This window comes from Onychostruthus taczanowskii, unplaced genomic scaffold, assembly GCF_017590055.1.
Source record: "Onychostruthus taczanowskii isolate IOZ18803 unplaced genomic scaffold, ASM1759005v1 scaffold17, whole genome shotgun sequence".
Classification (NCBI taxonomy): domain Eukaryota; kingdom Metazoa; phylum Chordata; class Aves; order Passeriformes; family Passeridae; genus Onychostruthus; species Onychostruthus taczanowskii.
In genome coordinates this window covers 3,620,724-3,646,589 of record NW_024498906.1, presented here as the reverse complement: position 1 = coordinate 3,646,589, position 25,866 = coordinate 3,620,724, and the positions used below count along the sequence as shown (strand labels likewise).

Sequence of the window (25,866 nt, the reverse complement as noted above, 5' to 3'; positions counted from 1 at the left end):
TGACAACTAACTCTTCCTTTGAGCATTCAAATATTCTGAAAAAAGTAATTTCTGCACGTCTGAAATTCCTGTAGACAGAGACATAGCACAAACTATTACACTGAAACAGTGCAACTCTCTAAAAAGTTCTCCTAGAGAAAACGCAATCTGGTCAAAAATTTCATAGCCAGCAAAATGAACAACTTTTTCATGTCCTTGAGCAACAGTTTTGAAAATAATGAACTACGTGTGAGTTACAAATCACAAAATTCCTGTTTATCAAGTACATCAGTCAAGTCTGTTGGTTAATCAGTTTTGGGGACGAAACAACACTAAAAGGAATACACACACAGAGCATAGCATTTTCAAGAACAGAGACCCAATAGAACTGTTAACAAATTTTCAACCTTTCAGTCTTTCTAGGTAAGAAGCCCAGGGAATAGAGAAGAAAGAGGCAATCACAGTTGGGCAGAAAAATCTCTAATTCTAATTATCAGACATCCTTTTAAAAGGAAAAACAACTCTAACAAGAGCAATTCCCTGTTGCTCATTTGAATTAAAACTGTTGATTTCATGGATCACTAACATTAGTTATATTTTTTGACAGCACTTCTTGGTTTTGGGACCACTTAATTCCTCCATATGAACAGTTAAAACTGTTACTAAGATTTTATGTTTCTATTTTCCACTAAGTCAGTTCTAGCAATCAAGTCTTCACTTACATCCTAGTAAAAATTTGTATTCTTTCATTGCAATTATGACTGATTTTTCCCCTGGGAAGATGGTAGAGATGCCAGCATTTTCTCTGGAAAAATATTCTTTCAAATGCACACTCCAGAACTCCTTTAGTAACTTAAGAAATCTCCAAGACATGCAATAGTACTGTCATTTCTGAAAAGCAGACTTTGCAACTCTGAACAAGGATTGTAAGATGAAATTCATGTTAGTGATCATCTTCTGAAAAAAATACTATTCTGCAGAAGTCATAAATACACTTAGAGTCCATGCTGCTTTCTACAGGCTGTGTAACACAAGCTATTGTTCAACGTAAAAAGACTGAGCTGGGGAAGCATTTCTGTTGAGAAACACACATTAAAACCTCTCACTTTGGATCTTGAAATTCTTCAAATAAACTGAATTTAGAATACTTACCTAACCATGTTGCAATAAGAACAGAATCAATTCCCTCTATAGGCACACATATTCTAGCAACTACTGGATGTATTTGCTGTGACAGGTAGTACTGATAATCAATTTTAAGATTTTCTTGCTTTTTTAACTGTTCTGGAGCATATGCTCGCTGGCTGGCACTGAGATCTGATCCATCCTACGGAGACACATACAAAACAAAGTGTGAAAAAAGTCTGTACAAAGGATTATGCTTCAAATATTATGCATTATTTTAATGCAAAATCTTTACACACTCTTTTGGTTGATTTATTATGCATCCAATACAAATCCAGCAGTAGTAGAAAAACTGCATTGCTGATGCTGGCATCAACTAGCAAGTTCAAGAATGCAAAACCAGCTTGTATTATTGTAGCCTACACGTGCAAATCAGTACGAGTAGACAGAGTAAACAGTCCCATCTGTCAATTCTGAAATGCACAATGAAAACACATTGTAACCATCAGCCCAGTTAAAAATACAGAGGGCATGCATTTTGGATTCACTTTGTACTAAACCAGCATTATCATTTTGCACAACAAGCAAATTCTAAGTCGTGGATACCAAAACTATATCTGTTTTGCTAGGAAATTTGTATTCTTTAATTCTATAAAGATATGAATAGAATGAATGGTCAGAGAATGGACCAGTACTCATTGGCATATGAAAAAATAACAGTGTTGATTAGAAAGAGGAAATTCTACAATATTCAGAAATACTGAAAGAAATGTATGGTGACGTCTCAAGCCAAGAGAGAAACACCACTTAGAGGTTAAAATATACATTACATTCTTCTCCAACTTGAAAAAGGAAGATAAGGAGAAAATAATTAAATTTGGACTGCAATAACTAAATTGAAAACAATATACATGGAGGAATTAAGTATCAGATCTAAGACGACAGTACTCTTGCAAAATGTAACTCATTTAAACCTGTAGAATCGCAATCCCACTCCTCAACTGCCCTAGGAAATATAATTTTTAATGTGTGTCAAAAATCTTAGCGCAAAACTTAAAGCTGTATTTTTGCAAGATTCCATAACAAACATAAACGTTTATAGGAATGGGGCAGGGTGGGGTGAAGTACCACAACTGTTTTGGGTTGTTTTTTTTTTTGCTAAGTACAGTTTCTTTTTTGATTTTTTTCAGCAGAACAGAACAAATGCATTAATGCATGACACCTTCATTTATTCATTTAAGATGAGCTACTGGTTTCAATAGGGTCAGCAACGATGGACTGAAAACCCATCACTAATAAAGACAGACTGCAAGCCATTGGTTCCTCCTACTCCTTTCAGACAACTTAGTATTCAGAACAAAATTAATTTAGGACTATTCAGCTCATCCAGCTGCTTTGCAAAAATAATTACAATGCAACTCCTTCAGCTCCCTTCTTTCAACAAGTACATTCTTCTCTTGTATTGTGCCACTGCTCAGCCGCACCCGTGGCCCAGCTCTCAAAAGTCTTGGCAGCTTTGGGGTGCCAGGCTAAGAACTCTCAATTAAGTCAAATAAAGTACATTTTGGTTTGATAATAATGAAGGAGCTGAAATAGTCACATTGTCAAGTTTGTCAGCTTGGCCTAAAAGATCCCTTGGTCCATCTAACTCAAGCTACACTTTTTTTTTTTTTTTTAATTAACAGAACCAAAGTGGAGTACACATTTGTGAAATAGGGATAAGTATTTACAGGATAAACACCTGAAACCAGAAAGTGGCTCAAATTTCCCAATCTATACATCAGAGGTACCACCAGATCCAATGACTATGAATTGAACAGACAAAGGTGATACTGGAAAAAACAATGACACTATTTAATCAACAACAACAATTATCTTTCCAAGAACGAAAGGTTCTTCACCACCAGAATTTTCTTCTGCTTACAATGAAGACTAGGCTTTTTCTTTAGTTCTAGTTCCAAACATGAATGAATTCAGGGAGATTTCACCAGTCACTTTATGGAAATAGTTGCTGAGTTGATCACAATGCTCTATAAAACTAAATTTAGTACAGAAAACCAACTATTTTAAAAGATAAGACTACCTCACCAAAAAGAAATGCCAAAACACATTTTCCCAGGAGCTGAGCTGGGGTTTTTTTGCTGTATCTCAAAACAATACCTAGTATTTAGCAATAAAGAAAGACATTTTTACCTGACAAATGATATATGACACTGTGTCTCCTGCCTTCACCTTTCGGCCTCCATGAGAGTTTATCCACATGGCAACATGCACATGTGGCAAGGCTTTTTTGTCAGGATAATCCTGGGGATCTTTTGTCAATGCCTAAAATATCAAAGGGGAAAACAGAAACATAACTATGAGAAAAATCTATTACTTCAGTGATGGACAGCTCAGAACTTTAAAAGACAAGATTACATAGCAGCTATCTTCATCCTTCTACTATACACAAGTTCCTCTGAAACACAAAGTAAGATAAAAAAAACTGTAAGAAACTAATTTGTCATATGTTAAGCCCTAGGTACCAGTCTTTCAATTTTTATAAATATTATTAATAAAACAAAAGGATGTTTTTACAATTACTATCTGAAAATGCATTAGCGTTATGATCATAATGCAATTGTTTTAAAATTAAACTAAATTGAAGATGACAATATTATGCAAAACACAAAAAGAGAGCCAGAGATTACCCTCTTACTCCTCTTCCATTAAGGTCATACAGTAAATCTGAATATTGTATAGCTAAGGGTATCTAACAAGCTCTGCAGCAAGAGAGTACAACTGAATTTAAGTATTTCTGTGTATCTCATACTACTGAGATTCCACAATGACTTTTTCCTTTAAACAAAATAAAATGCTACATTTAAATATTTACTATCATCCCAATTCTTAGAAACAATGTCTACACTTGACTTAATAGTTAAATACTTTTTTTTTTTTTTCTGAAGTAGTAAAGCAGAGGAACTTTAGGAATTTAAAGTGAACATTTTGCTATATATATCTTTTACAGGGACACTAAGAGCTGTTAGAAGATATGTATCAGAACATTCTTTTTTTGAGTCAACCATAAAATTCAGATTTCTCTACACTCATATGACAACCTGAACACATTTCTTAACTGATTAACACAGTCTTACAGAGCAGACAGATGTCCAGCTGGCAAAAGAAACAGACTTTGGATGGACTGTTGATAGATGTCTTCTATTAGAAGCATAAGAGGGGCATGTAATACCCCTTTTACCACCAATTCACTGGTGGTAAACTGCCCCCAACAGGAAAGGGGAGTCTCTGAAGCTAAAAATACAGTTTTTATCATTGAGGATTCCCAAAAAAAAAAACCCCAAAACCACAACGCTGCTGCTCAAACTGCTGTAAACAAAGCAGAGCATTTTACTTCTTGTTGCACTAAAGTCTTGAATGAGGTCTCAAAATGACTATTAGCTTTATACAGATCCTTCTAGGGAAATATTATTAGGGTTTTCTAGAAAACAGAGTATTTGATTACTTTCCATTGCACTCTTCAGTTCATGCATTTAAAGCCTGAAATAGAACGTAACAGCTCAGGAGAACTTCTCCTGAAAACAACATATCATTCTCAAAGTGCAGAGTGAGCCTGGTAAACAGCAGGATGGGACAAGACACAAAGGTATTATTCTGGAGCCTCCATCCCAGTAAGGCTTTTTCCCCCTCAAATTGTAGGATCTCCGCAGCATGTCCTGAACTATCCAGTACCTAATAAAACTCCTGCTATTTCACAGTATCATAAGGATTAAAAATATTTTTGTCAGCAGTCAATATATTCAGGAACAGTAAAGTTTTTCTGAGACAGAAAAGAGCTGCAAGACCACTTACCTTATTTATTTCAAACTGATTTGCTGGGATCTGACCACTGACCACATTTTCTCCAATTTCTATAAGTCGCCTTTGAATATTTTCCACAATTATGTCTCGGGGCTGATCAGAAAGAATCTGACCAATTACATAGCTACAAAAACAGTACAAAAATTAAGAAAAGCTTGGCACGTGCAAAACCATTACAACAGACACAATCTTCTCTTCCCCTAGATTTTCTCTAGACGTTAAAGAGCCCGAGGATGAAGTCTGATGAAAAATATATAGAAATTTACCAGTATATTTTATTTTGTGTTTTATTTATTTACTTATTTTACTAAAAGTAAATTATTGCAAATAGTTCTAATGCTAAATAATGATTTGGAATGGGTGAGTGCAACTTTCTATTTTCTTCTGCTATATCATTTTTCCATTTATTATTCCACAGCAGGTATCTTAAGACGGGGGAGAAGAGAACATATCAAGTAAGCAAAGTCTTGCCTATTGCTGCAAAATGTGGTTGGAAGATCTGCCAGCTGCAGAAGAGTTAGTCACTAAAGAACACTCTCCAACATTTGTATAGCTTTAATTACTAATACATTCCTAACTTGGAAAAATTTGCTTCTATTATGATGCATCTTTTCTTAGAAAATGCAAGTCTTAAGAACAGTAAGCAAGTGTGTGGTGTATTTTTACAGATGTGAGAAGTATTCATTTTTGGATACATTTGGACCATGAGCTGTTTAAGTTTTCAAGAGGCATAATACAATGAGTCAGCACCCAGATGACCACCTCTCCACTCTCTGTAATTTTCTTTCTATGATGCTAAATGTGTTACTTCTACTGAATTAAAGCATTAATATGCCCTGTGTAATGACAATTAATAAACAGTCAATCCAGTATCCATCACAATGAAGTCTCATGGCAAAAGGAAAGAGAAGCAGTCCTGGGAAAAGGGACCACCTCTTCAGGCTGCACCCAGTGCACTTCCAGTTTTTTTAGAGGGTACTCAAAGTGCTGAGCCCAGCTTCTTTAGGAAATAAAACATCCAACCTAGAACCTACAACTCCAAATGCTGACAGCATCTACCATCTTCACAAGATTTCAACTCTGGCTTATTAAATAACATTTCCAACACTGACAACTCAAAAGCACAGCTTCCACAGCAGATGCAAAACCAGAGAGTGAAATTCTGAGACATTTGGACTTGCACAGGTCTAACCTGTTACCAATGGCAGAAGGTAAAGTTTACATCTCCTCCAAAAATCAGCCAAGTCCTAACACTCATGTTAGTTACCAGCTGTGATCTTCAGGAAACACACTATCAAATGTTTAGGAAAGTAAGTACAAATGTTTACTGTTTCAAACAGAGCAAAGAAGACAATGCCACAAAGAAACTTACTTTCCAGTCTGTTTAGCAAGATCACACCAGTCTCTCCGGACTATATCGAGCCCTTTTAGCTCTTGTTTAGTTACGTATTTCCCATCTCCTGTTGGTTCCACACTCAGAGCAGCATACTTCTTCTTCTTTAACAACAGCAAGGACTTAAAAATTCCATCAATATCTATTTCCAGCAATCTGTACAGCTTGTTCACTTCACTTTTGATCTGCAAATGCACCAACATTAACAACAAAAGCAACAAATTAACAATGGACAAATTCAATTGTTCTTGAGTTTTAAAACAAGTTACACTACACACTGTGTATTTGTATACACATTTGAAAGACTGGTCAGATATCATTAATTCATTACACACTAGTAACTATGAGCTACTACTAAAATTAAGGTTCACCCATTGACTTTTTCAGTATCTACAGCTTGGTACATCCAACTCCTTAATAAAATTAAGCAAGGCAGATAAACATGAGATTGAAGTGACCTTGGAGATAACTGGCTCCAGCTCATTTTACTAAAACACCTACTTCATCTAACCTCTCACATAAATTAAGCAAACAAGGGATTTCACAGCAGGGATGTACTTACTAGGCAAAGACAAGAGATGGTCACTTAGAAAAGACACACAGCCTTATAGAAAAGGCAAAGGTATTATTGCAAAAGCACCTTTCTTTCTTCCCACTTTCATCCTAAACCAGCGAGGGGAGAAAAACTATGACTGCAGACCAGAGCTCTGTGGGTGCATGTTCAGGAAAACCAGGCAAGTTTCTTTTACCCTTCCCCACAAAATATCTACCTTTTCTATAGCCTGATTTCCTTGAGAGGAAAAGGTGAGGTTTTTCTACACACACAGGCTACGTTTAATCCATATACAAAAGTTTCAAATGGCACTGATATATTGTCTTAATATAGTACCAAGTACCTCTTACCTCTATTCTAAGGAAACAGAAGTGCAACAGCTCTGAACCTTCAACATGAACCTTCAACAACAAACTTTGGTTCCAGTACACATTTACCCACCTACTGGCTTGGCTGAAAGTTTTCCACTTGCTTTTTTCTTCTCTCATATGTTTTTACTTTATGTTCTTCAACAGAGTATCTGCATACGTCAGGTGTCCTGTTCTGTGTTCATGGTCTACTCTTTCCTTCCTTTCCTCTACAACTTAATTTTCCCTGTTGATTTTCACCATCCGTATTCACTCATACTTTTACCACCAACTATGAACTATCCTCTTCTCATGTCTCACTCAAGCTGGATATGCATTCAAGTTCTTTTGCCATCTAGATACAGACGTATCAGATACAGGCTATCTAGATACTCCACCAAGAACAGGACCTTCAGCATAAAATCTCACTGGTTTTCTATCCAGCTTTGAACTTAGATTACCATTTTAACCAAAATCTCTCTTAAAAACTTTTCATTTATGTGTATACATATATGTGTGTACTTAGTTTTTCTCTCTTGGATCTCTGTACTTCCTAGTGCAGGAACTACCATTACTTTGATGTCCCCTGTATATTTCTAAGTTTTGAAGGGCATCAAGACGCAAAAACCATTTTGCTACAAGGCTCATATATTCTTTCTTAAAACAGTCAAACAATTCCTCTTTTTTTTCTGCAATTTTAATTTTCAATTTTTCTTTTTTACAGCATACTAACCAAGTGCTCAAAACCCAGTAACAGTTCAGTACTGAATGTACTGACAAATCTGATTCACAAGGACACACAGAAAATGAGAAAAAACTTCTGCGAAGTAATGACTGAAAAGGGCATGGATATAAATACTGCAGGGTTAAGGGTGGGAGAGAACACACACATTAGATGGGGGAATTCAGAAGGCATGTAAGAGAATTTTCTCCAATAGAAAACCAAAATTAATCTCTTGGAGGAATGCTTCACTGCTGAAGACAATTCATAAATTCACACTTTACATTAGAACAGGGGTACATTCACTAACTGCTCTCACTGTAATTGATTGCATTAAACCTCTGTGCCTTCCCATACAGTCTACATTAAAGCAAAAGTGAAAGCAGTGTAAATATTCCTCACCTCTGAACACAAAACTTTGGGAAAGAAATTATTATGCAGTGGAGCAGAGACATTTCTTGAGAGTGTTCCTCATCAAAACAGACAATTCTTTATCCTGATTTTTTTAATAGGAATTACTCAAAACAAGGAATATGTAAATGATCAAAGTGTTTGCAAAAAAAACCAACTGTCACTTTTTTGAGGAATAAACAAACAAACAAACAAGAAACGTGAAATGAGAGAGATATGAATCACTTTTTTCTGCCACAGAAAGGATACTGAAAGCCACAACATCTGCAATTTTGATGCTAGGTTTGATTGTGCTGGTTTACAAAGATAAGTTTATTCACTTTTTATATGTTGTACATGATTTTAATCAAAACATCTCTTACTGTCCTTTTTTTGTTCAATTAAAAAAAAACCTCAACTGATACATAATACAGAAGTACAATGGATTAAAAAAGCTTAAGATTTTACTCTCATTAAGCAGCTGACAAGTTCAAACACATACCTATTCTCTCAGAAAATTTGACTCTAATTCAGAAGTATTTAACCTATTATGCTCATCCTGTCAGATTTCATAAAAGTTATTATTATTTAACTATCCTCTGTAATGTTTAGCCATCAAATAGGAGCACAGGGACAAAAAATAAACCAGAATGAAACCACACACACGCAACTGGAGTAAGATTAAACTTTCTTATACACTGCTGTATATACAATAGAAATTATATATAATCTTGCATGTGGCAAACAGAAATGAAAGACTGCTTTCTACCATGCCAGCAGCCCTCCTGCTACTCAGTTATGATATCAAGTTATTATCCCATTTTCTGCTCCTGAATGCATCTACTTCTAAATGTTCCCACTAGCATGAAGGTAGAAGTATGCTAAAAAACCCTGGAATCACTCCCTGCCTTAAAATTAACTTACTTCTGTTTAATACTATACTGAATACATCTATGCTTTCTTTAGCTTTTTTAGAGTTTCCATAGCTCTCATTTTCATCACATTTTCTTCCATCTTTCAAAAACAGCTTCTCTTACATCTTTTCTTTAGAAAGTTCTAAAATATTTCTCACTTTTCTTCCACACTTTCAGAGAGCCACAAAACTTCCACATCATCAATTGCAATCACATTTCTTTGGTAGCCGGTATACCATGAAAATTAATACTTGAACTTACCACTGGAAATCTAGTACCACAATGAGTGTCACAAAAATTACATAACTATACAACACTAAACTGAGATACATCCTTCATTTAAAAAAAAAAAAAAATCAGAAGTGCTCACGTTGTAAATGAAATTAACTTGGAGGAGAAATTGTACCTTACACTTTGGTATACCAAATATTGAGATACTCTTCTGCTACCTTAGAATTAGTAAAAAAAAAGCTTGTTATGCAATTAAATGGTTCATTTAATCACTTAAAAATGCACAGAATAGCTACACCTGAAAAAGAGCAGCTATAGATGAGTTTTTACTACTTCATAGGTTCCACACATTGTGAAGTTCTCTCTTATGGCATATTCTCTGCTTGTGCCACAGAATCCTCTCTGAACACCATCTCAGAGGAACAACACAGACCTATGTAGGAAATCTTCAAAAGAAAAAGTTCCTTACCTTATTCCCCAGCTTGAAGACCTCATCCAAACTGGTGCTATTAGTGTTTATCATAATGGAATCTGTGTCTCCATAAATCACTTCAAGGTTCATCTAAACAAAAAAAAAAAAAAATTGCTTTGAAAAACAAAAAAGAACCACCCCATCTTCTACAAGTCCCACATAACTTTCAAGGTTCAAAAATATCATTATCTATATACTATCCCTTAAACACTAAAAAGTATTCTAGCAGGAAAACAAAACAAATTTTTACTGACAGATCTGTACATTTCATTAAAACCTATTTAAATTTAAAGAGAATAGAGAAACTTTAGCCACTGATATGTTAAAAAGACCACTGTCCAGTTGTGTACATAATATAAATAGGCAACATTTTACTAAATGAATACTAGAAAAATAAGTCAGTGAACAAGTCTGATCTTGGGAAACAGCAGAAACTGATCAGAAACAGCCTTGGACTGCTAAGACACAAGAAAATCACTTCCACAAGACTTCTGGGCAAATTCAGACAAGGCAGCCAGCCAAAGTGTTTGAAAGATAATACCACAGTCAGGTATCCCATCCCATCTGCAGCCATCACAATACTACTGGGCAAAAAAAATGGAGAAAAAATACTTAGATTCTCCATGTCAAACAAATCTGTGAAAGCACTGGCTAGTGAATGACAGCAACTGAGAATAGCACAGCACTGCCCAGACTAGGCTGCTCTTCTTCACTCTTTGAGGTTATGCAGATGGCTTCTTATTTCCATCTTCCCTCTCCCATCTTTTAACTTCTGCTAATCCAACCACCTGTGTTTGTCCTCCCCTGGGCAGCAGATCTTTCAGGGAATGCTCCTTTTGGAGAAGGAACTAGCTACTATGATCCACAAGTTCTCTTTCCAGGTTGAACTATGAACAATTACACCCAGAGACGGACACAAACATTTACTGAACCCCTTCTCTTTGACTGACACTCTGCCCTCACATCACTTCTGATTCTTGTAACAATTTAAATGCCCTGCATGGAGAAGACTGTATTCAAACACCAGCCATACTTCCGTAATACTCTGGATAATGGAGCAAATTCTAGACAAACTGAGGAACATAAAAAAGCCTGAGGTGCATATGAAAAGCACAGCAAGAAAAAAGGTAAAAAGAAAAATTGCCAACACCAGTAAATGTCACAACAACAAGAAGAAAAATTGGCAGATGCATATAATTGCATAATATTAATTTTGAAAAAAAAAAATGAAAACCTGACATTTTCAGTGGTGGAAAATCAATGCAGCTGTAAAAACTACAACATGGCTATGTCCATGTTAAACTCCACAGAGTTGAAAAACCACCCCGTGACAGAGTTTAAAGGATGCCAAAAAATAAACCATAATAAACCACTAGAACACATGGTGTAACAGGTTTATGAGTAAACTCTAATTAGCACTGTTGCTAATTTGCTTGAAACAGTCCCACATAGGCTTCAAGCAGGGTCCAGATCATATCTGTGGTAGGAAAAGAAAAAAGCTATAATCCATCAGGAAGGATTACATCTGTAAACTAGGCATCCTAAGAAGTGATTTCAGGTCTGTTTGGGTTACAGTTCTCCTAGAATAAAAAAATTTCACCAGGTGTGCTCTTTAAGTGTTGTTGTTTAATGAAAATGCTCAGCATTACCTTCTGCACCATCTCCTTGGTATGCATCAAAATCTGAAATAAAAAAAATAACCGAAGATTAGCGTATGATATAATTACAGGCTAACACAGGCAAACATATCCATTAAGTTGCTAACTCCAAATGCTCTCACCTTTCAAAACAAAGCAAACCACCTCTCTCCTGGCAACACACAGTCACCTCAATACTCCTATTACATGAGTAAATTCTCGTTTGACCTTGTATTAATGCTATTATTAACTCCCCTAAAACAAGATTAAAACAAATCTCAAAATTGCATGTGCATACACACATTCTACCTTAGGAAAAAAAGAGCACTGAATCAAATGGCTTAAATACAACCTAATCAGCAAGTGCCAGAATTAAGTCTCTTTTAGTAATTTAGGTCAGTTGTCGCCTTTATATCCATCATCTTATTTCTTGATGTCATTAAATTTTTTCCCAAAAACATCCTGTCTCATTCAGTCCAGCCTGGATGGTGCTCACTTCAGAAGACTTAGTCAAAAGGTTGATTACCCTTGTAATGATCTCAAAACAGGTCATCAAAAAGCAAACTCCTTATGGAAACCAGAACTGGGACAAGGAACTGGGATAAAGGCAGGACACATATCTTGGGTCACCAAGGGGTGTAACCAGGATTGTTTCTCAACCAAGAATGCATCCTAAGTTCTCCAAATGCTCTGAACCTCTTTGAACCTGAGAAATAGCTAAAGAGACCTCATGTGAGCAGGCTGCTGCTTCCATCTCTAATAGTACTCAGCACAGTGGAGGCTGGGGAGAGCACCTCATCTGAAGTCACAGTTACAGCTGTAGCACAGAAAAGGGACAATCAAATGAGCTTAATGAAAAAAAAAAGGTAGTTGCAACAGCAGGAAGAGCTTGGTGAATTCTGTACAGCTGCATGAGAACCAACATCTGGTCCATTCCTTCAGTCACCTGGCCACAGTTCCACTGTAACCCCCATTTCCTTCTTAACAACATCCTGGTGCTCTGGCACCCAGCTCCAGATTCCACTTCCCTGGTGTCAGTCCTTTCCACTGCCACTCAGCAGAAACCTCTGTTTTTCTTCAGCCAATCCTGCTAGTCATATATATTTATACTTTAAATTTTCTTGAGGATTAATCTGAACCACATGTTACAGCAATGATAGATCAGAGTCTGTTAAGTAAACCCAAACAATTTGGAACTCAAAAGACAGTTGGGCAACACACTAGGAATAGCTTACATCAAATTTAGTAACCAAGTCTCACCTTCACTATTTTTCACATATTAAATTGCAATACTTCTTGGCCACATTTGCCAAAAGGAAGAATCAAGACTTGTAGTCAAGAAGCCTATGGCAGGGATCTGAGCAGTAGAAATCAACAGGGATGAGGAAAGAAAAGGGACAAACAGGCAAGAGCAGTCCATGCTCAGTGGGAATAAGATCATGTTCATTACTTATTAAATCTCATTACTTTCATAAGGCCAAGGAGTCTAATGAAACCAAGAGTCTTGACTACTGTGATGCTGACTATGCTATCACAGCAAGGAATTCTGAAACAGGTGAAATCTCCACCTCTACACAACAGCACACAAACAGGATGACAACACTGTCATTCCTTTAACAGCAATGGCAAGTTTCTTCAGTATTTCAGAACCTTTACATAACCACAGTGGAAGTATGATTTTTTTTTTTTGGTCTGGAATTACGCACTGAAAGCTGTATTCCCCTCAAGGCACTTGGAGACAGGTTCAGTTCCAAACTCTGATGTAATTTTGACACAGCTGAACTCACAACACATGTCCTTATCAGGGTTATCCCCCAACCACATATGGATATCTATGGATTTACACTCTCTGGGTCAAGTTCAAAACATCCAGTTGATTTAAAGACCATTCACCGGTGCTGCAAACCAGGCACTCAAACAATGTGATGCCTGAACTCTGCTGAAGTCCAAAACTGCAGAAAGCTCAGCTGTCCTCAGTCTTCTTTATAGGACAGGAAAACAGCGAGCCTCAACTGCAGATTCCTGCTAGGCTGTACCTGTCACTGGAATCAGACACACACAATTCCATTTTAATTGGAAGCTCAAAAAGAAGGTATTCCACTCCTATTCATCTCCTAGTGAGTGATTCAGACATCCAACCCCACCACCTTTCTATGGAGTTTTGAAATTATTCTAAAGACATATCACAGGTACATGATATCAAATTTCACATAAAGCAGTCAAAATTCCAACATATTCACCACCCCACAACCCTTCCTCTCACATGTTAGTGAACTCCTACAGAGAAAGGTTATACCTCTCCCTTAATAATCCAGAAGCAAACAGGAGTCCCTGAAACAAAATTGAAAAATTACACCAAAATGAAGAGTTTATACTGAAAAGAAAGGAAGGCCCATCAATTTTCCCTTGGCATTTTCTACTTCACTCTCTGAAATAATTCCGTTAATAATGAGAAAGATAACTTTTTTCCTTTTTTAAAAAGGAATACCCCCTACTAAAAAAATTGTCTGGCTGTGCACAAACCATTTCTCAATTGTCCCTGAGGACAGCAGTGGGTGTAGGTAATCACAGCAAGAGGGTCACAGACAAGTTGGCTTCATCAAGTGACTGGCATATGCTAGTGCCACCCGTTCTGACAGGAGATCACTTGTAAGTGCCAACAGCTACAAAACAGAAGGTTATAAAGTATTGCTAAATTCATTAACAAGGCAGTCAGTAGTTATCTGATTTCACAGCAACACCTGCATATTTATCCTCTCATTACCAACTGGATGATGGAATTTTTTCAAGCACATTTCAAAAATCTGCCAATTTCAAGTGTAGAAAAAAAATAAACTTTGTAGTTAATTTTTCCCTTAACAAAGTACAGCTGTTGAGAATAATTGTTCAAGATCTTACCCTGTAATGTCAACTGCAGCAGAACAAAGAGTATTTAATTAGCAAATCTATCCAGTAATTCAACACCTATTATATAAAATGCCTTCGTGATTTTATTCAGGATAATTTGCTAAGAGGGTTATTACTGACATTCAGATGAAATTTAAAATTCCTACGCAAGTCGAGTCATAATAGCAGTAATGATCCCCCCAATCAGGAGATACTGTGTCACACAAGGTTCTTTAGCAATGCAGCAGCCCATTTCCTGACTTCTTAATTCCTGGGCTCAGCTCAGTGAGAGCCCTTCATGCCAATATTTCAGTCAGCAATACATTCTTAATGGGACTCTATTAAAATACCTAGATGTTAAAGAGAATGACAGTTCTGCTATCATATCAATCCTGAGCAGTTTCTCAGAAATGCACAGCAGAGGAAGGGAGGTGGGAAGACAGAAGAAAGAAGAGAATAGGAAAAATGGTACTGGGTAGTTTCCTTTTGCAAATAATGCTGCACTGCTTATGAGAGCCGGATTGTCTCCTATTCCAAGTCGGAAGAATTAATTGCCTGGCAACCCATCTGTACAGCCATGCCCCCTCCCCTCAGCAAACATATACTTCTAAAAACCTGTGAACTTCTCAGTACAGTGAACATCTGTGAAACTCTTTAACTTTTTTCTTCTAAAAGCAAAACTAGCAACACACATTCTCTCACCCATGAACTGCAAGTCAATATAAACTTAAAGATCATAATTGCAGACAAGCCCTCATCAAACTGCAAAATTCCCTGCTCTAATCCTACCCCAACTCATTAATTACTTAATTAAATGAGGTTGTGATTTAAGACAGGGAATTATTAAAATTATAAATATACAAAGAACAGCTTTACTATTATTTATTACATCAAGTATTTTTGAAGATCCCTTATTTAAAAACCTCTGAAGAGTACCTTCTGATGAGAGGATGCTTCTCAACACAAGGTACAAGAGTTAAAAACCAATGAGAGCGTACAAAACGAATATGCTGATGCAAAGACTTCTCCTGTGAACACACATTTTCTGCAGAATCCTGGGGTCACAGACATGAAGGAACAGAAGGGAAGACTTAAGAGCCGACCGAAAAGAATGAGCACAGTAACTGTAAAAACATTGTACCAGAGAAGCATACATAAAAAAACCCCAAACAAACAAACAAACAAATAAACCCTACCCACACCACTCCTTGTGCATTCACTCTGCACAAGGAGAAAAACAAACAGCCTTAAGGCCCTGTAAAAAACTGTATTTTTGAAAACCATCTACACTTATCTAGAGTAGACCTGATATATTTTTCCACTTCATTTATTTACTTCTGCAATTATGTAGTAAGAAAATAATTCTGTCACCTGCTTTAGTAATTTGAATTAGCTATTCCTTCCCATGGGACAGCGGAATAAATGAGATAGAAAAACTGTGTTCCAGTAACACAACTCACTACTCTAAGTATTTCTGAACCTCTGTATTTTTGTAACCTATTCATTAACTTTGCCAGGATTTTGTCTTAAGTAGACCAGAACTGATAAACCACAGTCACAGGATGCTGCAAAAAGATTTTACTAAGGAGGATTTTCAGAAAAGGTTTCTATTGCTGGACAAAAAAATCACATATGCCCTAAGCATAAGTGAAAGAAAGATGGAGGCCTTATTTGCCACAGAGAATGAAGACTAGCAATTCAGTCTTTTTATCAGACAATGGACTTGATTTAGAAAAGTTTGAGGGATCAGATTCAAGTAGTTAATAAGTTTGTTTCAAAGAGCTTTTACTTAGAATTTACTGTACTTAGACAATACATCCAAAGTTACATTTCCCCAAAATGTACACTCCTATGAAACACTAACAGCATGAGAAATACACCCCAAACTGCCAAAGTTTTCCCTTCTGTCTTGTTTTGATTTTGTTTTTTCTTCAGAAATGCTGAAATTAACTGTTCATACTCCACCCAGCAAAGCTGACAGACAGTAATACAATTTTCACAGCTTCTGTATATAACAGCAGTACTGGATGGAGCACCAAAACCTTAGGGAGAATGGTTCCAAGGGTTGAAGCAGGGTACACAAAGATCCAGTGACACATGATTGCATGCCAAGAAAAGGTAGAATCTTTTCCTTCACAAACAACAGAAAACATTAAAAAGGCACCAACAGAAATGTGCTGAATACCAAAGAAATTACCTTTGTGTACCTTTGTCACATTTTTGACAAAAAATGCAAAGATTACAGTAAAACACAGATGATGATGCGAATCAAATTAGAATTCAAAGACAATGTTCCCTTGGTGCCAGAAACAATTATATCCTTAAAATTCCACAGTACTTCTATTTCAAGTATTCATGGTGAGCTCCTCTGAAGAGAATGGGAGAACCAGAATTGCTCTCTTATTAAATTGTGAAACAACTGATTTTTCTACACAGTATATTACAAACCATGCTATACTAAAGCAAATTTTGCCTATTTTGGAAAGGGTTATTTTAATATTAGGATAAAAGAAAGAACAACGAAACATACTCTTAAAAGCACTGAACAAAACTAAAAAACCACGAACAAAAACAAATAAATCAGAAAACTTCTGTGTTAGAAATGATTTTACAGTCTCAGAAACAGAGAAATGGAGCGCTCAACAATAAAGCTGATCACTTGAGTGCATAGAAGGTAACTGACCTGGCTCTGACCCACTTCCCAGAAATGTTCTGTTTCCCAGAAGCAGCAGGAATACAATGTCCATGTGATAACTAGCTGTGAAAAATGTTCACAGCTAGTTATCACTAGAAAATAGAGCCTGGGCATCTCCTAACCCTCCCGAGAAACCAAACACAGGGACAGTTCCTAGAGAAGCACCAGGGCTCAACCCACCCATGCTGTTATTTTCTTTCTAACTCGTTCAAAACTGAACATCTAAAATGAAGCAAAAAGGATCCCTGTTTCACTTAATGAAGAAACAAGATCAACAGCATCTAAAACCACAGAGAATGTGGTACAAATCTTGGCTCATTAACTTTTATGATTCTTTTTTTATTCCAAAGCATTAAATAAATTTGTGCTTGATGAACATTTTGTACTTGAATTATAAGATGCAAAGGTAGCTCTACCTAATGACTTCAACTGTATCAAAAGCTAACTGTATCACAAACCACAAGTAAAACCCCTCCTAATTAAGAAAGAATATAACAAGCATCATTTACTATTTCCTATTAATACCAAAACATGTGTTAAGTTATTCAATATTTAAATGCATATGCATTCTCCTTAGAGAAAACAACAGCATTTGTTTCAGTGGAATGAACAAATATTTAGACAGGAAATCTTTGCTTTGTTTCCCAAACTGAACAGGTTTAACACATTCAGCAAAATATAATTAGTCTTTCACCAGAAAAAATAAAATGACAAAAACAATAAATAATTGAAATTAATTACTAATAAATGAAGGTTTTCTTTTTAGTCATACAAGTCAAAATCCAGTCAAGGTTTAAAACCAGAGCATAGAAATTTTCATCTGAATAACAGCAATATCTATTCCAGAGTAGGGAATAATAACCATACTATCCTTCACATCAGGTTTAAAACTACAGTGTTAGAAGTTATCTTTCAAATATAGAAGTATATCTCTCAATCTCGAAGTGACAGAAATGGAAGTACTGTCCCATGTCCAAGAGAAGTTACTCTCATAGCCATATAACTAGAAGCCCTGGAGAAATCAGGGAGTATGTCTCAGAATGAGTGGAGAAAATGGTTTTTCAAAAATATCATTCATTTCAAAAACATTTCAAACATGCCTATGAAGCTGAAAAAGAAATAAAACTGATACTCCAAAGACTAAACATTTTTAAGCAGTAGATAAACTCAGTGCACTACCTAAGATGATGACAAACTCCCTGAGAATCAAATCTTCCTCCCCTTTGTTTCTGGGGTGTTTTTTTTAATAAAAAGCAAAAAAGCTAGAATTAAAACTTTTCTAAGGTTCTCCTGGTCAGCATCTTTTAAGTAATAACCACAACTTGTGTGCTTGGAGGAAAAGGAAGGCCTGGGAGAAGACAAGCACGTGCTAAAGAGAAAAACAGATGCAGAACACACTTGCACTACCCGATGAGTATTCCTAAAAGAAAAAGGCCTTCTACTGAACAATACAGCCTTTTTCTCCAAGAACCAAGGGCATTTTGAAATAGCTACACTAAACAGAACAAGGCAATCTCTGACTAGATACAGGTAATATACACTGAAAATGATCCTGACAGATCTCCTCATAGGAGATAAGAGGACATGGTAGCCTTGGTAATGAATAGATTGTTTGTGGATGTTGTGTCCATCAAAAAATCTTTATAAGTGGTTTGAACTGCTTTAAAACTGTTCTTTCATTTTGACTAAGTGATTGTCTATCAAAGCAACATTTATGCAAATTCAGAAAAGTATTTTAGCCTCTAATTAGCCTCCAAAGGAAGTTCTCTTAACTAATTTCTTAAATGTCATGCAGGATTTTCATAAAGCATATAATTTTGTTTCATTAAATTAGATATATTTAGACAACATGACAGGTGTTTTTATCAAGTTAAACAATACTTATTCATCCTCCATGGTTGCAGCTGGTGTCAGCACCAAGAATTGCTTGGACAAGGAAGGATCCATTTGCCTAAATGGGGCAAAATTATCCATGCCAACAGGCTTCCCAGGCTGGCAGGAGAGTTTGAACCAGCACTGAGAGGGGCAGGAGTGCATGTCCATGCTGGCAAGCAAAGGGTGGGATGTGTGAGCAGGAAGGACCATGTAACCAACAGCAAGGGGGCCTCTTCAAGCACATCCATGCGCTGGAGTGCCCCCAGCACAGTGTTACAGACAAAGCTCTTGCACTTTCTAGGTCATCTCTCTGCTCTAAAGAAAAAGACCATTAAAATAATCTGCTTCAGATCTGACAGATAATGAGCCTCAATGACTCAAGAAGAAGTTCCTGTACTTTCAGCTTCCCAACTATACTGGGATGTTCAAGGTTCCAGCAAAGCTCAAATGCAAAAGATGAGAGATCAAGTGTATATGAATGCCTAGAGAGTTCTCAATTGTACTTAAAAAAAAAACCAGCTCCGGTTTAATTTTTCATTTACCCTCAGAGTAATAATAAAAATTATTATTACATGTTTCCACATTATGTTACTTATACAGGCTATTTTACAAATGCCTAAGGACTTTCCTCCTCTCTGCTGTCAGCCTGGAACACCACTCCCTGCCACTCTGTCTTACATTGCATCTAAATCTTCAGTCCCATAAAGCCATGCCTTGGGATACTTCCTCCAAGCCTTCAGACACAGCTCTGTGTGCATATTTCTCATCTCTTTTAGCAGTATAGTAAAAGCCTTTTTAGGTGGTGCCAGGGACAAAAAAACTTGAGGAGTCACTGAGGTCCCTGGTCTGTTCAGCCTGGAGGAGACTGAGGGGAGACCTCACTGCAGTTACAGCTTCCTTGTGAGGGGAAGAGGAGGGGCAGGCACTGATTTCTTCACTCTGTGACCAGTGAAGGGAACGGCCTGAAGCTCAGTCGGGGGGGCTTTAGGTTGGATATCAGGAAAATGCTTTTCACCCAGAGGGTGGTTGGGCTGCTCAGGGAAGTGATCAGAGCACCAGCCTGACAGGGCTCAAGAAGTGTCTGGACAATGCTCTCAGGCACAGGGTGTGACTCTTGGGGTGTCCTGTGCAGGGCCAGGAGTGGGACTCAATGACCCCAATGGATCCCTTCCAACTCAGCATATTCTGTGATTCTATGAAACAGTTTCAGCTCTACATGGCACATGTAACATTTTCTGCTTAAGGCAGGACCTAGTGATTGCTCCAAAGATTTGCAAATACGATGAGGGACAGGCATGGCTTACAGCACGAAGTCTCAGTCATAGTTCTGATTTGTTCCGTGCGACTTCTTTACAGCACTTGATGAAGCTGGATTGGATACAGATGGAAGGAGTTCCTGACAGTCTGTCAGAGTCAGACACAGTCTTTTTAGATTCTCTCTTAAAAATGAGCTTCCCGAATTCCCTAGATATGTCTGACAAGAAAACCAACAACCAACCAAAGCCCAAGACAGAGCTCCTCAGGATATGAAAGACTCTTCTAGAAAAAAGTAAGCATTTACAAGGCATGTCAGAAATAAAATCTACTAACCAACCAAACAATTTTAAGATGTATAACGTAGAAATAACAATTTTTAAAGACTCATTTAAGCTTTTTAACTATTTTTAAACTAACTACAAAAGAAAATTACTACTTAACAATCCTAAATTGCTTGTTAAATAGGGCTTGCAACTCTAAGTCAGGAATAGGAACTGTAGAGTGGGTTGGGGAACTTCACCTTCCAGATTTTTCCTGTAAAGATATACAGGAATAAAAGGGTCCATGTCATTGGAAGCTATTGCCTATCCACAGACATTCACCACACCACATATATCATAATCACCTAAGAGCTAAGAATGGAACCACATTTGATGTCAGAGAGCTCCTGCAGAAACAGAAATATGTTCCATGACAATTTTGGGAGTACTCCAATTGAGAAAAGATGAGCTTCATGTAAAAGCAAATTCCTGAAAGGGACCACTTTATTATGAACGTTTAGGATTTCAGCAGCTAGTGGTCCCTTGGTCAATTACCTGCAACTATAGCATAGGGCACTTTGAATACCTTTTGTAGTCTGTCACACAGCCCAGGACACTTGTGCTGTTTTTAAAAACAGAACGAGGTTAGTGGCTTATCAATGCATACAGCTACATTTTTCAGGACTATGAACTTGTGCAAAGAAATTATCATTTCAGAAGTTTCTTTTATGCATTAGTCTGTTGTTAAGCACTCCACGTACAGCCCACCCATTCCAGTATTTAGAAGTTTGAAATGAACAGCAGTATGGCTTCATTACTAATGAAGCCAAGTTGCTAAGCTGTCATTGTATAATCCCACAGGGCATGGATTTGTTTGTTACTCATAAAGAATATGGAAATTTGAAGACTAAGAAAACAGATAAATGTATTTAACCTTTCAGCATGACCCTCTAGGAATCCAATCCAAAAACTGACTTTTAGCCACATAACAGATTAAAGTAGCGGAGTTTTGCCACTCATTCAATCCACATAAATCACATAAAAAGATACTGCTCAACAGGAATACATTTCTATTCTAATGATGGAAAAACCTTAATTACAAATGCAAGTTAAGCATGCTACCTCCATAAATCCATTACTACAAGAGAGGCATGCTGATTATTTTTTAAATCTTTAATTTGTCATTTAGACCTACTGTTATCTCATTTGTAAAGAATTCAAAATACATTTGCACAAAACTAGATTTCTAAAACATTAACAATGTTTATAAATGTCTCACTTATTTCCCTACAATTTGACAGGATTGATTTCGTGCTACATACTTCAACTCAATCAATCTTCAACTTTAGAAATTTTCATTTAAATTCCTCATCCCACAAATTCTGTTAAAAGAAAGAACATCACAACCTAAAGGTTTTGTTTAATCTAAAAACATAGCTAATAAGCTTTCCTACTACTTATTACAGGAGTTTGAATTGTTAATAAAAAACTCAGCTTTCACTCATATGCCAAGGAAACCTTCTTTCAAAGCTCTCTCTTGCTATCACTTTTCAGTTAAAGTAGAAGGCACCAGTACTGATTAACATTATTGTCACACCAGTCATTCAATATCCTCATTAGAATTATATCTGAAATGAGACCTGCAGGGCTCTGAGTTTTAGTGCCAACATAATAATCCAACCACAAGCACTGGTGGACAGTGGCTTGATTTCATCCACTGCTATTACAGACACAAATGTTGCTAAGCTCCTTTTTAATGCCCTTAGATAACTACAGGTGCTTAAAATAACAAACAAACAAACCAATCCCTAAAACACAAGCAAATATAGGGATATGCTGTAGAAATAAAAATCCCTGTAAGAATTTGCCGGTATTTTATGGCCTAGTTTGAATTAGGGAAAAAAAAAAACCATCACAAAACCACAGGCTGGCTGCAGTTGGAAGGGACCTCTGGAGTCATCTGGTCCAGCTCCCCAGCTCAGGCTGGGCCACCCAGAGCTGGATTGTCCAGGGCCATGTCCAGACACCTTTGAGTGTCTCCAGTGATGGAGACTCCACACGTTCTCTGAGTGAGCTGTGACAGCTCTCAGTCACCCTCACTGGAAAAAAGTATTTCCTGATGTTCCTGATGGATCTTCCTATGTGCCTCAGTCAGCAAAGAAAACCAGACCAAACAAACACACACACACACAAAAATCTATTATTAAAATGACATAAATGCCAAGAAGAAAGCCCATAGATATTCCCTTGAGAGGACTGAAGAATACTGAGTACTTATTAAAAAAAAAATTTTAAAAATCAGGAATATGAACTTTTTATATATTAAAAAATACATTAACTTTGTTGGATTAAAAAAAACCAAAAAAAAACAAAAAACCAAAAAAAAAAAAACAACCACCACACCTGCTCGCCAACCTCCAAGACATTGTAGAGAAATTGGTGCTTTCTGAAATAGGTAATGCTAATTCTAGTAAGTCTTGATAAGCTGTGAAACGAGAGACTTTAAAGCATTTTCCCAGGAAATATACATGAAACATAAAAAAAAAAAAAAAAAAAAAAAAAAAAAAAAAAAAAAACAACCAAAAAAACCCAAAAAACACACCACCACACCTGCCCGCCAACCTCCAAGACATTGTAGAGAAATTGGTGCTTTCTGAAATAGGTAATGCTAATTCTAGTAAGTCTTGATAAGCTGTGAAACGAGAGACTTTAAAGCATTTTCCCAGGAAATATACATGAAACATGGCTGATAAGAGATGCCTGTTCTCTTCTGCAGGTCATGTTCATTTCTGAGACCCAGTACCCCAGATGCACCTTATGTTTATGAACCTGCACATTTATTTTGACCATATGTATACATACAATTATATAAAGATATTTAATATTCAAAATCAAGGACCAACCGCAATTTGATCGAGATTAATCAAAATCTTACCCTAAAATGTGAACTAGAATGGACTTCACTGCATCCTTCTCAGGCTTATAAAACCTTATTATATTGGCATTTACCATCTTAAAAGGCTGACGTGAACCTTGACTGTTCTCTTCCTGGCCATCACTATGTAGTTGTTCAGACTAATTCCATTTAATATAATATATCAACTATCCCATTCACCTGAACTGCTATGATCTTCTTTCTGTTTAAGTTCTGCCTTTTCATGAGCACTTGCTCTCCTACAATCCATCACATAAGAAACTGTCAAAAAGCTGAAATATGGCAAATTCAAAGTATTTGAATATTTATTTGATTAAAGTATAGAAGATTATCCTTATTTGGTTAAAGTACAGAAGATTATCCAGTAGAAGAGAAAGGTAATTAACATCTAATTTCGAAGCTTTTCAAAAGAGCCTCATCCCAACCACAGTAAGAGATCTACACTAAAGAAGTTTCTCATTTTCATTCAAAAAGGCACACCTGGCAGACCAACAGTAACCGTAGGAAAGAGAAAACAGAAGACAAAGAGGCATTCAGATCAAGCAGAAAACATGTTCCCCACTTTCTTCCACATGTGCTTGTAGTCCTATCATCAGCTAAGTAACATCTGACTAAATGAGGTATGCTCACCCTAACAGAGAGAGGTAATTTAACAGGTTAGATAGAGGAGAAAAGGTATTTAAATTACCTGGAAGCTGAGAAATAAAAGCAACTTACAAAGTCTGTATCGCACAGACTTTTAGAGTGATTCTGAAAACGGTTTGCCAACACTGCTGGAGGTCGAATTTTCAAGCCTTAAAACAAAATCACTGTGCAGGTAATTTTTCAACAATGGCAAAGCAAAATCTCCAGGCTAAGCTGGTGATTTACAATGGACCTGTCTTTCACCAGGTTACAAAATTCTCAGCAATGACACAACACCATGTGCAGCTGGGACTTCTGCAAAAGATGTCGCCTACTTTGGCAGAACATAGCTGTCTCTGGTACTAAACATTTTAATTTCCATATACTTCAAGCACCTTTTTCTCCTAAGGCTTTCCACCGTGTTGCAGAAGAAGGCACAATAAGCAAAAGAAGAGGGCAGGGGGGGCAAAAAGACCAAAGACTTCTACAGGATCCTTCAAGGATATGACAAGCTTTTCAAGTATCTTGGTAATAAAAGGAAATAGTCCATATATTCAAAGAAAAAGCCAAAAACGTTGTTACCAATACAGAAATTCTACAAGATTAGAACAGAAAAAATACTGGCTAGTAATGAATCCTCAAAAACTGGGTCAACTAACATGGACTGAAAATCAGTTTGAGGCTCATGTCAGCCTACTGAAAAAGCAATGATTCAGGAAAAACAGCAAAGTCTTTACTTGTTGTATCAAAGGATGCCATTTCACAAAAAACGCCTCTGATCTCAACAGTAAGCAATATTTGAGGGGCTTATGAGGTAGATCTTCCATACCAATGCTTCCCTATAGGGAAAACAGAGCCAGCTAATTCCAAGAAATACAGATATCCCACTATCCAAGTCACTAGTCCCCAGTGAACACCTGGATAGAGGAGGTTACATTTTAAGATAAGCTGTCCCTCACACCCCACCCCGCCAATAACAGATGAACAGATGTATCTTGGTGCAGAAGCAGCTTCAGAAAAATACTCCAATTGCTGCTCCTGCTGCGGAGACAGGAATTTATGATGGGCTGCGGGAAGCACCCCGCTGGCCTCGACTCCGAAACACCAATGAGGGCTGCACCGCAAAGGACTTGCACACTGAGAGGGACTGCCAAGCACACCATAAAGCAAGAACACCAAATTACAATCTTAATCTTGCTTCCAAGCCCTGTATTTTCAGCCCTCAGCACAGATTGTTTTTCCCCCCACAGAAAGCATTAGGTGTCAAAAGGTTCATAGACTTGGCTCACTGATTGATTCCTAGTCTGATTTGTAAGGCTAATTAAGACATGGCCAAACTGTGTCCATATCTTACTGAACATTGGTGTTCAAGCAAGTATCACACAATCTGATTAAAATTGACTAAAATGTCTTACTTCAGTAATCACTTAGACAGAATGAATTTTACATTAGCAGGATCAAGCACACGTCAGGCCTCAGTGGAAATGAAAAGGGCTTATAGTAATAGGATTTATAAATCCACCACATTAGGTTAATGGCTAAATGATTTACATGTAACTTTTCCCCCTCCTCCTCACCCTTCAACTCACACACAAAAAAAATTCCTATATTTGGCGCTTTTAACGACAAGTGTCAAGGCAAAAACAGACGTTCTTTTTAATTAGCTGAAAATTAAAAGCCACAAGTGATCCTTCATTAACTCTTTCATTGC

At 36.9% G+C, this 25,866-nt stretch overlaps 1 protein-coding gene across 1 annotated transcript in view; it reads right to left on the bottom strand.

Moving 5' to 3' along the window:
- Nucleotides 1-25,866, bottom strand: part of POLA1 (DNA polymerase alpha 1, catalytic subunit) — a 184,250-nt gene that overhangs the window by 106,808 nt on the left and 51,576 nt on the right. Inside the window, 6 exon segments of the mRNA XM_041399943.1 lie at nt 1,132-1,306; nt 3,298-3,429; nt 4,957-5,089; nt 6,338-6,543; nt 9,984-10,076; nt 11,636-11,668. Of these exon segments, the coding sequence (XP_041255877.1) occupies nt 1,132-1,306; nt 3,298-3,429; nt 4,957-5,089; nt 6,338-6,543; nt 9,984-10,076; nt 11,636-11,668 (772 nt within the window).